This window comes from Anolis carolinensis, chromosome 1 (assembly GCF_035594765.1).
Source record: "Anolis carolinensis isolate JA03-04 chromosome 1, rAnoCar3.1.pri, whole genome shotgun sequence".
Taxonomy (NCBI): domain Eukaryota; kingdom Metazoa; phylum Chordata; class Lepidosauria; order Squamata; family Dactyloidae; genus Anolis; species Anolis carolinensis.
The window spans coordinates 26,148,150-26,160,769 of NC_085841.1; the positions used below are offsets into that span (position 1 = coordinate 26,148,150).

The 12,620-nt window shown below is 37.4% G+C and overlaps 1 protein-coding gene across 4 annotated transcripts in view; it reads left to right on the forward strand.

Moving 5' to 3' along the window:
• thada (THADA armadillo repeat containing) overlaps positions 1–12,620 on the forward strand; it is a 181,835-nt gene that overhangs the window by 120,832 nt on the left and 48,383 nt on the right. For 3 of the 4 annotated variants that reach the window (XM_062971393.1, XM_062971397.1, XM_062971395.1), the window contains one exon: positions 8,541–8,656. The exons of the other annotated variant lie outside the window; for it this stretch is intronic. In XM_062971393.1, coding sequence (XP_062827463.1) covers positions 8,541–8,656 — 116 coding nt within the window. The remainder of the gene's footprint in view (positions 1–8,540; positions 8,657–12,620) is intronic. 4 annotated transcript variants of the gene reach the window in all.

Here is a 12,620-nt window from a genome sequence, read left to right on the forward strand (position 1 = left end):
CTGTTTTGTACATTGTTTTATATGAATTGTTGTTTTGTACATTGTTTTTAGGCATTGAATTTTTGCCTATTTAGTGTAAGCCGCCTTGAGTCCCCCTGGGGAGAAAGGCGGGGTAAAAATTATGTAAATAAATAAATAAATAGTGATGGCAAACCTTTTAGAGACCAAGCGAACAGCATGGGGTGGGCGACTGCGCACATGCCAGGAGAGAAGGCGTTGCATGCTTCTTTTGGCATGTGTGCCATAGGTTCGCCACCATTATCATATGGTAAATTGAATTTTATCTACGTGTGTTTGATCACATACCAATTATTTTTCTAAAAGTGCTGTGTGACATTAGTAAAACAAAACATCATAATGTCTTAATGTTTACTTGACAGCATTAATACAATACTCATTAAGCTTCTTTTGATTATGTAGTTAGTCTTCAGATTGCCCTTCTATTTACCTTGGTTGAGGTGTTTGCAGCCAAATGGTGCTGGGAAAATTACTGGAAATCATTAACATTAACTTGTTTTTGTAAGCTGACATGCTGAGCCTGATGGGAAGTAAAACGTATAAATAGTCTCATTTATATGCATGGGGTAAAAATCTGCTGAGTTTTAAGTAATTGCTACTGTTATCCCTTTGCTGGGATTGAGTTTCACCAGGGGTTATCTTTCTTTCTGTAAGTGCAGAGTTTATGATGTTTGAAGAAGCACTAGTTTCTGGGCTAGTACAAAAAGTCTTATTTTAACTACCCTCTTCCTACAACCTCCTTCAATTTAGAGAAATGTCCAATTAAATGCTTCCAATTTCTATTAGCTTATATGTGTTTTAAGGTTTTTGTTGACGTTTTGGTGGCAAACTGTACTTTTTCATGGTGGCATTTTTTTGTTAAATCTGTACTTCTAGCCTGGTTGCGGGTGACTGAAAAAGCATATTTGATTGGTGGCCTCCAGTGTATCCACTCCTGATTTGTGCTATATAGTCATGTATTCAGTCTAAAAATCCTAGGACAGCTTTTCCACAGATCAATGTGAGTACTCCACCTTAGTTTTTTTTTAAAGCAAAGGAGCCATCCCTTTCTCTGAATAGAATGGCAAAATTCTATTCAGAGATGGCTTATTCCATCCTGGGAGATGGCTTATTCCATTCTGGGAGAACCTAAAAGAAACACCAATTCCTTTTTACTCTCTCTCCTATGGTGCCACTTCTGGCCTTTCTGAATGCCTTGGTGGAGAAATAGTGTTGATGGTTAGGGGCAACTGACCCTGACCCTTTGAGATGACATTGGTCCTTTCCCCTCGCCATGGAATGACTCTTGACTTATCTACAGATCATATCAAAATCCATAGTTTGGGCCCCAAAACCTGCCTTTGACTGATGATGATTATGATGATGATGTATTACCTGCCTCATCTTGTGACTTGAGGTGGGATACAACATTATTAAAATAGCGAGATAAAACAAAACAATTAAAATGCATATAACAAAAATACACAGATAAAATACAGATTAAAATTCACTTGGCAGGTTAAAATTCACATGTTAAAATTTACTGGAATTATACATGAGGTTGACTTCTACGTGAGTATGTATGGTAGATCATGAAAAACGAAATTACCTAAGCCTTCTTCAGGCATTTATGGGAATATTCACACCACAACTTGACACGCAAGGGTGGATTTTTTGTGTACTTTTGGGTTGTTTCTGAGTTGTGGCGACACTTAGGCGATCGTATCAAGGGGTTTTCTTGGCAAGATATATCCAGAGGGTTTGCCATTGCCTTCCTCTGAAGCTAAGAGAGCGTGACTTTTGTGGTAAATGGTCTCCAGAGTCATGATGCAACACGCAAAACACTACATCTTGGGAAACTCAAACACTGAGACTGAATCTGGCCCTCTTGGAATTCCAGTCTGGTCTCTGGGATTCCCCAGATGACCTTCAGCCCTTCTGAAGTTTACTAACAGTGAATTCTCAGCATTTCTGTGTTTTTATCTGTTCACTCTAAAATATTGACATTTCATGGCCTACTGTGCCGGAAGCTGGAACTTTGGTGATTTGTTTGTCCCATTGGAGGGAACCAATGGACTTCACATCAAATTGCACCAGTTGGGGAGATTGCACAGAAAGATACAAGCCGGAGAGGTGGTATCTACAAAAATTCACCTGTCTCACTGACCCACTGATGGAAATCAGTGGAAAAAATGTCTTGCTTAAATAGCATTTCCTAGAAGAACACAGAATCTTGTATGCTATGCATAAACTCATTGCCATTTTCAAATGGATCTTCTGTTCTTGTTTTATTCTTCATCCTCTGCAAGTGTTGTTGTTTTTCCAGCTTAATATTGAGACAGTATTTTGTTTCAGTTATTAAAACATCTGTATTTTTTTCAAGAAGTTAAATTAAATTTCTATGCTGAAATCTTGTGTAGGATGACATCACTTTAAAGAATCACTGAACCGAACAATCACAGTAGTGTTTCATCATTCCAGCTAGGAGTGTATTTATATTGTATATTAGATTTTATTAACAAGCTAATCACACTCAAGTAACACTTTCATAACTCCAGGTGAACTGCAGAGTATAAATGTTTAATCAATTCTAATTCTTATCTAATTTATGAAAATACACTTTTCATTACATACTTTGAGAAATGTACAGTACAAATTGTATTTGCATTCAAAATTGCTGTTTCCGTATGATGCTGTTAGCAGATTTTATGTCCTCATCTTTTGTTCTGTTCTGTTTATATTCAAGTAAAATAGAAACTGTTTATGGTGCCATAAGCTTTAGGTGGGAAGTGTAGAATAAAATCGAATAAAACCATTCATTGCAGTTTAATATTATGTCATTATTTCAGAATACCAAGATATAGTTTGCTATCTCATTCTATAATGAGAGAGTGGTTGCTGCTTGGTGACAGAGGCAGGAAGGAGGAGTCCAATAGAGGTGGGTTTTTTTTAGTAGAATCACTGGGTTGCTGTGAGTCTTTCGGGATGTCTGGCCATGTCCCAGAAGCTTTCTCTTCTGACGTTTCGCCCACATCTGTGGCAGTTACCCAAATCCTCATAACCTCTGAGAATGCCTGCCACAGATGTGGGCAAAATGTCAGGAGAGAAAGCTTCTGGAACATGGCCATACAGCCCGAAAGACTCACAGCAACCCTGGGAATTGTAGTTTGGTGAGGAACCAGCATTATTTGGAAGACAAGGGTAACGGCCTTGTAAAACTACAGCTTCCATGATTTCATAGCATTGAGCCATGACTTTTAAAGTGGTGTCAAGCTGCATTAGTTCTAAGTGTAGACGTATCTCCAGTTGAATGGCCCTTCCAGCTGTCTCCCCATCTGCTATGCACTGATGGAATGGCTGCTTCTAGGAAAAGAAAGAGCCAAAAACAATTAGTCTCCGAGAACTGCTAATGAAATGCGTGCTTTTCTTTTGTCCCGCAGTAGTCTAACTGAAATGCATGTCCTGCTCAGTTCATGAAATAATATAGCAACCCAGACAGAACAAGCATCATTTTGTTTTGTTGTAAACTTGGAGTAATTTACTTTCATTGCAGATGTGAGCCCTTCATTGTAAACCTGAACCTCACTTTTACATTAAGCATATGTTTATGGCAAATATTCCATTCACTGGGAACATTGGTTTAGATTAAAAAAAAGAGAAGAGGGGATCATACCAATGTTTGAATGATATATTCTGCATTTATATTGATATAATAATGTAGTGAACAAGGATGTTAGTCTTGCCAGAGTTCTCGTTGTCACAGCATTCTACAGATGAAACTACACTTGAAATATCCCTCGTCTCGCTATAAGTGCCTATGCAACTTTTAATTTTTTTACACATCGGTGAAGACTGGTCTCTGGCCAGCATATACTTATTTTCTGTCCTTAAGTAGCCTTACATACATGACATAAAAACTTTTGTATATGATTGTGGCCTTGGTTAAGAAGGTGTAACATAGACCATAATGCCACTGATTGATATCTACATAGATCCTAATTGTTAGTCTTAGGACCCTTCTACACTGCCATATAATCCAGTGTATCAAAGCAGATAATCCACATTATCTGCTTTGAATTGGATTATATAAATCCACTCTGCCAATGAAAAGTAAGCGAAGAAAACTTTGGAGGTATTGTCTGGTGTTGGAATAAATGCACATATATAGAGATTTCTATTTTCATCATATAAATTCAGTATAGACAATTCCTGTGTGATTTAGAAAAAGTGAGATGGAGTCAAACATCTAGCAATAATCCATTATATTTAGGACATATTTCTTATACTATCCATAGATCCTTTCGAATAATTTACAGCGGGTCCTTGGTATCTGCTGCATTTGGCTCCAGATTGCAGAATTTATGGATACAAGAGGTCGACGTTATATAGACTCTTAATTCAATGTAATGTTAGTATTATGTTAAGTCTGCCATTGCGTCAACTTCTCCTGTGAGACAGCAAATGATAAATATGCTTAAATATTTCTGAAACCATTTTTACTTTGCAACGGAAGCCAGGAGCTTTTGAATGTTTAGGTATATGATCTTGTATGGTGAGGAGCAATGCTTTGTAAACAAGGAGAGCAAAGGGGTGTGTTTAGGTGCAGGTACGTGCCTTAGATCCCAAGGTGTGGTTCCTAACTGATTGAATTAATGGTTTACAGGATACTTCTATAAATTCCGCTGACCAAACAGCATACAGGCCTAATGGCTACTTTGACACATAGGAGATCAAAAGTTGTCACCTGTATTCATTGGACAGATAAGAACCAGCTATTCTAGGTATCAAGGGCATTGGCTTGAGCTTTACTTAACTACAATACAAAAGAGAAGGGATTTCATGATAAGGATAACTGCCAGCAGAAAGTTATAAATGAAACAGTTACACAATGATTTCACTGAAATAAACAATTTTGAAGTGGGTTTGGAGGAAGTTATTGTACATCTTCCGCAACCTACAATTCACAGACAGTAATATGGTGCAAGGCACAAACATGGAATCTGGCATGAGATAGATTTTCCTTTAAAGGCTAAAATGGTTTTCTGTGGTCATAATATCATTGAAAAAATAAATCTTAAGAATAAACCACATCTTTGTTTATGTTTCCTTTTATTATTTAATGTTCAGTAAATGAGGAAATGGGTTCTAATTTTTTGTCTGCTTTTTCCCTCCCTAATTTAAAGCTGTGTTCATTCAAAGTGGTCTCTCCATGTATGTTCAGCATTTCAGTTTTCCAAGTTTTGATGAAGAAACCACAAATCTGTTTCAGGATGGTCTTGTTAGTGTTTGTAGAAAATGTGCTGATGCAGCCTGGATGGTCCAACTGAAAGAAGACACTGTTATTTTGAGAAGTCAAGCAAAAGCTTACCTTGATCAACAAAAACACATTTGTTGTTTTTCCAAGTATGCTGAGCAAATATGGATCTTGTTTACACATCCATCAACATGTTGTCATTTTAGTTGAGTTTATTTTTTAAATGAGCATTTAGGCATAACTCTTGTTAAAAAATATTGCACTGCAAAAGTATATGTGAAGCTTTTAGTTTTCGGTTGTTGAACTACATGGCTTTGGGTTATTTCAGTAGTTAAACTATATGATTTTGAAATAGGAGTGAAAGTTAAGAATAGGCCCTTGCAGACACATACATTCCTGCGAGCCCCCTCAAACTAGCCTATATATTTATATATAAGTCTAGAAATTTTAGTCAAAAAAATCAACCCAAAAACCTAGGTCAACTTATCCACAGTCAGTTGAGTACTGAAAGTAAGTCTAGTCGTGTCCGACTCTGGGGGTTGGTGCTTGTAACGGAAAAACTCATTATAAAGGGGATTTTGTCTAGGTGTAGTAATGTTGTTATTATGGCAAGGGCAGGCAGGAGTTGGCTACATCTGATTTGTTGATGCATCACCATGGTTACGCAGCCTTTGCAGTAGAAATGTATCCATTTTAGAGTGGCTAGCAAGAAAAAGGGGCGGAGCTAGCTGGGAGGAAAAAGAGGGAATACAGTTGAGTCTCGCTTATCCAACATTCGCTTATCCAACGTTCTGGATTATCCAACGCATTTTTGTAGTCAATGTTTTCAATACATCATGATATTTTGATCCTAAATTCGTAAATACAGTAGTTACTACGTAGCATTACTGCGTATTGAACTACTTTTTCTGTCAAATTTGTTGTACAACGTGATATTTTGGTGCTTAATTTGTAAAATCATAACCTAATTTGAAATTTAATAGGCTTCTCCTTAATCTCTCCTTATTATCCAACATATTCGCTTATCCAACGTTCTGCTGGCCCGTTTATGTTGGATGAGACTCTACTGTAGTTTGAAATTAGTCATTCTCTAGCCAGGGAGCTAGAGTGGAGAGGATCTTTGTTTAAGATCGTGGCTTCAGTTGTAGTACTGAAGGAAAAAGACTAATTTGAGTCTAAGTCTTCAGCCAGGTGAAGCTGAGAGACAGTGTGTCCTATGGGACTAAGTTTTCATTTATATTATCAATGGAAAAGAGATAAGATATAAGTCATCCAGCTGGATGGCTGAGGAGAAATATACATTAGAAAGAGAAGAAAGTTGCATAACCAAATTGAAATAAATTAGACTGTTCTGGAAGTTATATAACAATTTTATGTGTCCAAAAGCGTGAAAGACAATACCAAGTGGAACTGAAATGAAGTACTTTGTAACAAATATGCTTATGTGCAAAAGATTTCATAAATAAACATTTATTTTCAACTTATATATTAAAGTCCTGTGTCAAGTTACAGGACCGAAGTTACATTTCTGAAAGTTGGCCAGAGATTATATTGATGTACCCTGTGAGGAGAAGTTGGAAACTACATATTGACTCCAGGAATAAGTTACACATCAAAGAGATATATTCAAATATTTAAAAAATTGAATCCTGTAACAAACATATAAAATTAAAGGTGACGCAGAGACAGTGATAACGTATTCAGGAGTGATCTGTAAGTCACAGAGTTTGTGAGAATTCTCTCTCCCCTTATCAGTCGTGTCATGTTTACATATTAATTGGTAGCAGCAGTGGGATATAAAACAACCCAACCCCCCCACCTAAAAGGTCTCCTTTCACATTCTTATCCATTTCTAAGCCGAAGAGCTGGTGTTGTCTGTAGACACCTTCAAGGTCATGTGGCCGGCATGACTGCATGGAGCACTGTTACCTTTCTGCTGGAGCGGTACCTATTGATCTACTCACATTTGCATGTTTTCAAACTGCTAGGTTGGCAGAAGCTGGGACTAACAGCGGGCGCTCCCCCCGCTCCCCAGATTTGAACCGCCAACCTTTCGGTCAGCAAGTTCAATAGCTCAGCGGTTTAACCCACTGCGCCTTTTACCCAAAAAAAGAGGAACCATCCCCTTTTCTGAGTCAAGTGGTGAGAGAGGAGAGCTTAGTCCATGCCAAGAGAACCTTAAAGAAGCCCCAAACCTCACCCCTCTATTATTTCCTGAAAACCTGGAGTGGGTGGAGAAAATCTCAATAGCAGGCTTGATGAGCTGCCAACATTTCTGATGTAGAAGAGGCTAGGGAGACATAATGCGGACAATCCTTCAGGTCCCCCTTATTTCCAGAATAGTTCTTCAGCCTAAACACTTAAATGTGGCATGGAGTTCTAAAACATTACTTACGATGTATTATGTATTCACTCTGCTAACCTAGCTTTACTAATCTGTATAGAACCTTGTCCTAAACATGAGCCCTGTTATTATATTATTATTTTGCCACATCTTTTCTGAGCACTCTTAAAACCTGTGTACTTCTAGAGCAGGATTGTTGGCCAAAATACTGTAATTTAGATGACCTTGAATATACTGGTAAATGTCAGAAATTTAGTCAGAACATTGGTTCTGGACATTGAACTACCTGCCATGATCAATATTGTTAAGACTAAACCAAAATAAAATAAAACTGTCATATTTGAGTCAGTCTCTGTACTCTGTTTAAGCGTAAGAAGTTTCAGCCTGGAGAGGGAGAAATTGGTTGTGTTGTGTGTGTGACTGTAGAACCTTTTTTTTTTCTGCGATTGTTTTTATGTGTCTTTTATCTTATGGGTTGAAAAGCAGCTTTACAATATAAAACGTTGTAAGCAAACAGCAAGGAGGAAAAACATTAGTATAAATAATCCCAAAAAACGGTGTAAGTTGTTGGTTCCTGAAATCACTTATTTAACACAAATGCTCCATGTGGAGTGTTTCTCTTGGTAAATATTGTACATTTTGTTTCTGGTATGTGAATAAAGGCTGGCTTTGTAATTTTTTCATATTGTAGAAAATGAAAGCTGGAGAAAAGGAGGCAATCTGCTCAATGAAGTGTGCCATACTGGAGGACACAGAACAATGAGAAATTATATGTCTTAGATTTAAATTCCGAGCCCACATACTCTTTCTCTACAAGTTATAGAGAGCCATTCTGCAGGTGGCTTGGTTCTTTCCCCATCTGTTATTTTTGAGGAAAGCTAAAAGCTAAGGAATTGGATATTCGAAAAATATTATGACAGCAGTCTGCAACTTTTTTTTATGTAGGTCTTTCACTTGCTGCAGTCCTACTTGGACTCCAAACAGAAGGCTAATTCAGACTTTCTTCAAGGGTTGAGCAACATCATCACTTGTATTGAAGCCAAGCTGTGGTTGGCTAAGAGGTACGTCAAAAACCTAAACTTATCACAGGTTGATAACAGACGATAGGGTTGACATTTTTGTATTGGACTAATGACATAATGAAGAATGTTGTTTCAATTAGCAAACTGTTTTTGTGCGTTTTCCTCCAAGAGTATGTTACGGTCATGAACTTGCCTTTAAAAAAACACTTTTCCTCTATTGCCATGGTTCCTATTTAAGTGCTTGAAGGTGTTTTTTAAATGTTCAAATGCAAAAGCAAATTTCTCTTTCAAATGTTAGATGTGAGGTGGAATTTCAATACTTGGAAAAAACAAATAAATTGAAAAGACATTGTTATTGTAAATCTAAAAAATTCCACTCTTTTACAATTTAGTTCTACAGACAGTAACCTGTTATTGACCTGTTGAATTCAATGGGATATGGCAGCAAGGAGGTTTTATAAAAGTGCTTGAAAAATCTCCCAGTTCAACACATGTTTGTAGTTGACTTAGCTGATTCAGATGGATGGTGAAAATAGATGTCAGGATGCAATGATATATATTATTTTGAAACTTCCTCAAGGGCCTGATTTACTCACTTGTGATGTCCATGAATACAAACTGCAGCAGTATTTAATACTATACTCGATCATTTTAAATTTGATAGTAGAAGGCTCCTGCTTCAACAGAGGTGGGATCCATTGAAGTTAACTATTTTACAATCTTTGGATCATCAATTTTTCTAGGAGGGAGAGATAGTATTTTTGTGGGAAAGGACCAATTAAATTGGTATAAGGATAAATTTTCCGTAATCAAGATTGAGTTTATTTTATTCATTCATTCCTGCCTTTCTGATTTACAACAGAATAAAACAAAGTATTGCTATAAACACAAGAATGGCCATCAGATTGGAAAAAATCAATTTACATCCCCATACCAAAAAAGGGAAATGCTAAAGAATGTTCAAACTTCCATACAGTGGCACTTATTTCCCATGCCAGTAAGGTAATGCTCAAGATCCTGCAAGGCAGACTTCAGCAATACATGGAGCGAGAACTGCCAGATGTCCAAGCTGGGTTCAGAAAAGGCAGAGGAACCAGAGACCAAATTGCCAATATCTGCTGGATAATGGAGGAAGCCAGGGAGTTTCTGCTTTATTGACTACTCTAAAGCCTTCGACTGTGTGGACCATAACAAACTGTGGCATGTACTTGGTGGTATGGGGATACCAAGTCACCTTATCTGTCTCCTGAGAAATCTGTATAAAGACCAAGTAGCCACAGTAAGAACAGACCACGGAACAACAGACTGGTTCAAGATTGGGAAAGGAGTGCGGCAGGGCTGTATACTATCGCCCTACCTATTCAACTTGTACGCAGAACACATCATGTGACGTGCGGGGCTTGAGGAATCCAAGGCTGGAGTTAACATTTCTGGAAGAAACATTAACAACCTTAGGTATGCAGATGATACCACTCTGATGGCTGAAAGTGAGGAAGAGCTGAGGAGCCTTATCACCAAGGTGAAAGAAGAAAGTGCAAAAGCCGGGCTGCAGTTAAACGTCAAGAAAACCAAAATCATGGCAACCAGACCGATTGACAACTGGCAAATAGAGGGAGAAAACGTGGAGGCAGTGACAGACTTTATATATCTAGATGCGAAGATCACTGCAGATGCAGACTGCAGCCAGGAAATCAGAAGATGTTTACTTCTTGGGAGGAGAGCAATGGCCAACCTCGATAAAATACTGAAAAGCAGAGACATCACACTGGTCCGCATAGTCAAAGCCATGGTATTCCCCATAGTAACCTATGGATGCGAGAGCTGGACCATAAGGAAGGCTGAGCGAAGGAAGATAGACGCTTTTGAACTCTGGTGCTGGAGGAAAATCCTGAGAGTGCCTTGGACCACAAGAAGATCCAACCAGTCCATCCTCCAGGAAATAATGCCCGGCTGCTCACTGGAGGGAAGGATATTAGAGGCAAAGCTGAAGTATTTTGGTCACATCATGAGAAGACAGGAAAGCTTGGAGAAGATCATGATGCTGGGGAAAATGGAAGGAAAAAGGTAGAGAGGCCGACCAAGGGCGAGATGGATGGACGGTATCCTTGAAGTGACTGGCTTGACCTTGAAGGAACTGGGGACAGTGATGGCCGACAGGGAGCTCTGGCGTGGACTGGTCCATGAGGTCACGAAGAGTTGAAAACGACTGAACGAGTGAGACAACGACGACAACTGCTATAAAAGTATTTGTACATAAGCTGAAGTAATCTTTTAAAACAAAGTTGAAGCAGTTTAAAATACAGTTAATGTTGGAACATTCTTTGTTGAAAATAGCAAGATTTCCTTTCATGATAATATTTGGCACTTATTGGTAATTAGATAGGTATTGCAGGGAGTTAACAAGATTGTCATGTGAAGATGTAGAAATTGGCTGGCTCTATATTGTTTTGTAAGAACAAATGAATTGTTGCAAGAAAACTGGCAGAAATAAGTACCATGTGGCTTTTCTACTTCGATGTATCTGTGACAATTCTTTGGAAAGTTAATTCACAAATTGTCTTTGATCCGTAAGGGATGTTGTCCATCTACATTTTGTGTACTTGTGTATCAGTTTTGCTACAGTGATTTTATGTGCCATGTCATTGTCTACTTGAAACAATTCTGATTTCTAGATCTGAGGTTTATCTGTTAAGACACATAATAATAATAATAATAATAATAATAATAATAATAATAATAATAATAATACTTTATTTCTATCCCACCCTTTCTCCCTAATGGGGGGCTCACATTCAGTGCAGTAAAGTGCGCCCCAAAAAAGCAAAGAAACAAACCATAAATCAAATAATAACATATTAGACATCAACATAAGACAATAGTGAAACATTACAGCAAATTTCGCATCACACAACTAAAAATTCATGTTTTGATGAATAAACATTTAAAAACAAGATTTAAAAAATTAGACTAAATAAAAGGCATATTTTTCAACATTATCCCACTTAAATGTATGTTGATATTGTTTCCTTCTGCCTGTTTTATATAGCTTCTCCTGTTTGCATCATTTCATCCTTTTGACAAGCTTTGACTTTACTGAACCATATTTTTCTTTTAGACGGTTGCTGCCCCTCCCCCATTTTAGCTGCCATAGTACTATATTCAGGTACTATGAAATGCTGCAGGCTCAATAAAAGAGAAGGTTTCTATATGAAGAACATGAGGTCCAGTATGAAAAGAGATATATTGGCAGATCAAAAAGAGTAGAATTGATATCTGGATAAGATTGTCCAGTAGGCAGCAATACAGATGAGTTGACTTTATGAAGAACACCAATTTAGTAAAAATATAATCCCTAAGATTCAACTTTGTGTGTAAAATTTTCCATTCTCAGGATAAAAATCAGTTAGGCATTCAAGCGTGTGTATGAAAAGGAAAAAGGAGAGCATTGAAATACTGCCAAGACCAGTTTTGTAGGCACCACCACACTAAAGTTATGACTTCCTATGGGCAGGGCACTTAACGATGTGCATCTTTTCTGAGAGCAAATATTTACATTCATTTAATTTAATAGTCTGCTCTTATTTGGCTTTTTTAGTATTTCATTTCCCTGGCTAGCACAGTTACAATCCATGATGTGAAGAGTACGCATCATACTCATATAATGACGGCCATACACTGTTTTTATATAGTCCACTTTAAGATCCTAATAAAATACTTGCTTTATATTACGAAGAACATGGCCCAAAGTTTTGCAATATGGATCACATTTAAAGAAAGATGAAAAGTAGTCTTAAACAGTATAAAACTTAATGAAACCCAATTTTCATTTTCAGAGCACCTTTCTCTTCAAGTACTTCTTTAAAATGTGTAATGAAACTTAACTTCTAGCTCTATATTATTTTTTTAAAAAAACAGTTCATCCATTTAATATGGTTGTACGATATTATCTGGTACATTTTTTTTTACAGCTCGCTACATTGTTATGGATGACAGGAGTTGTCTT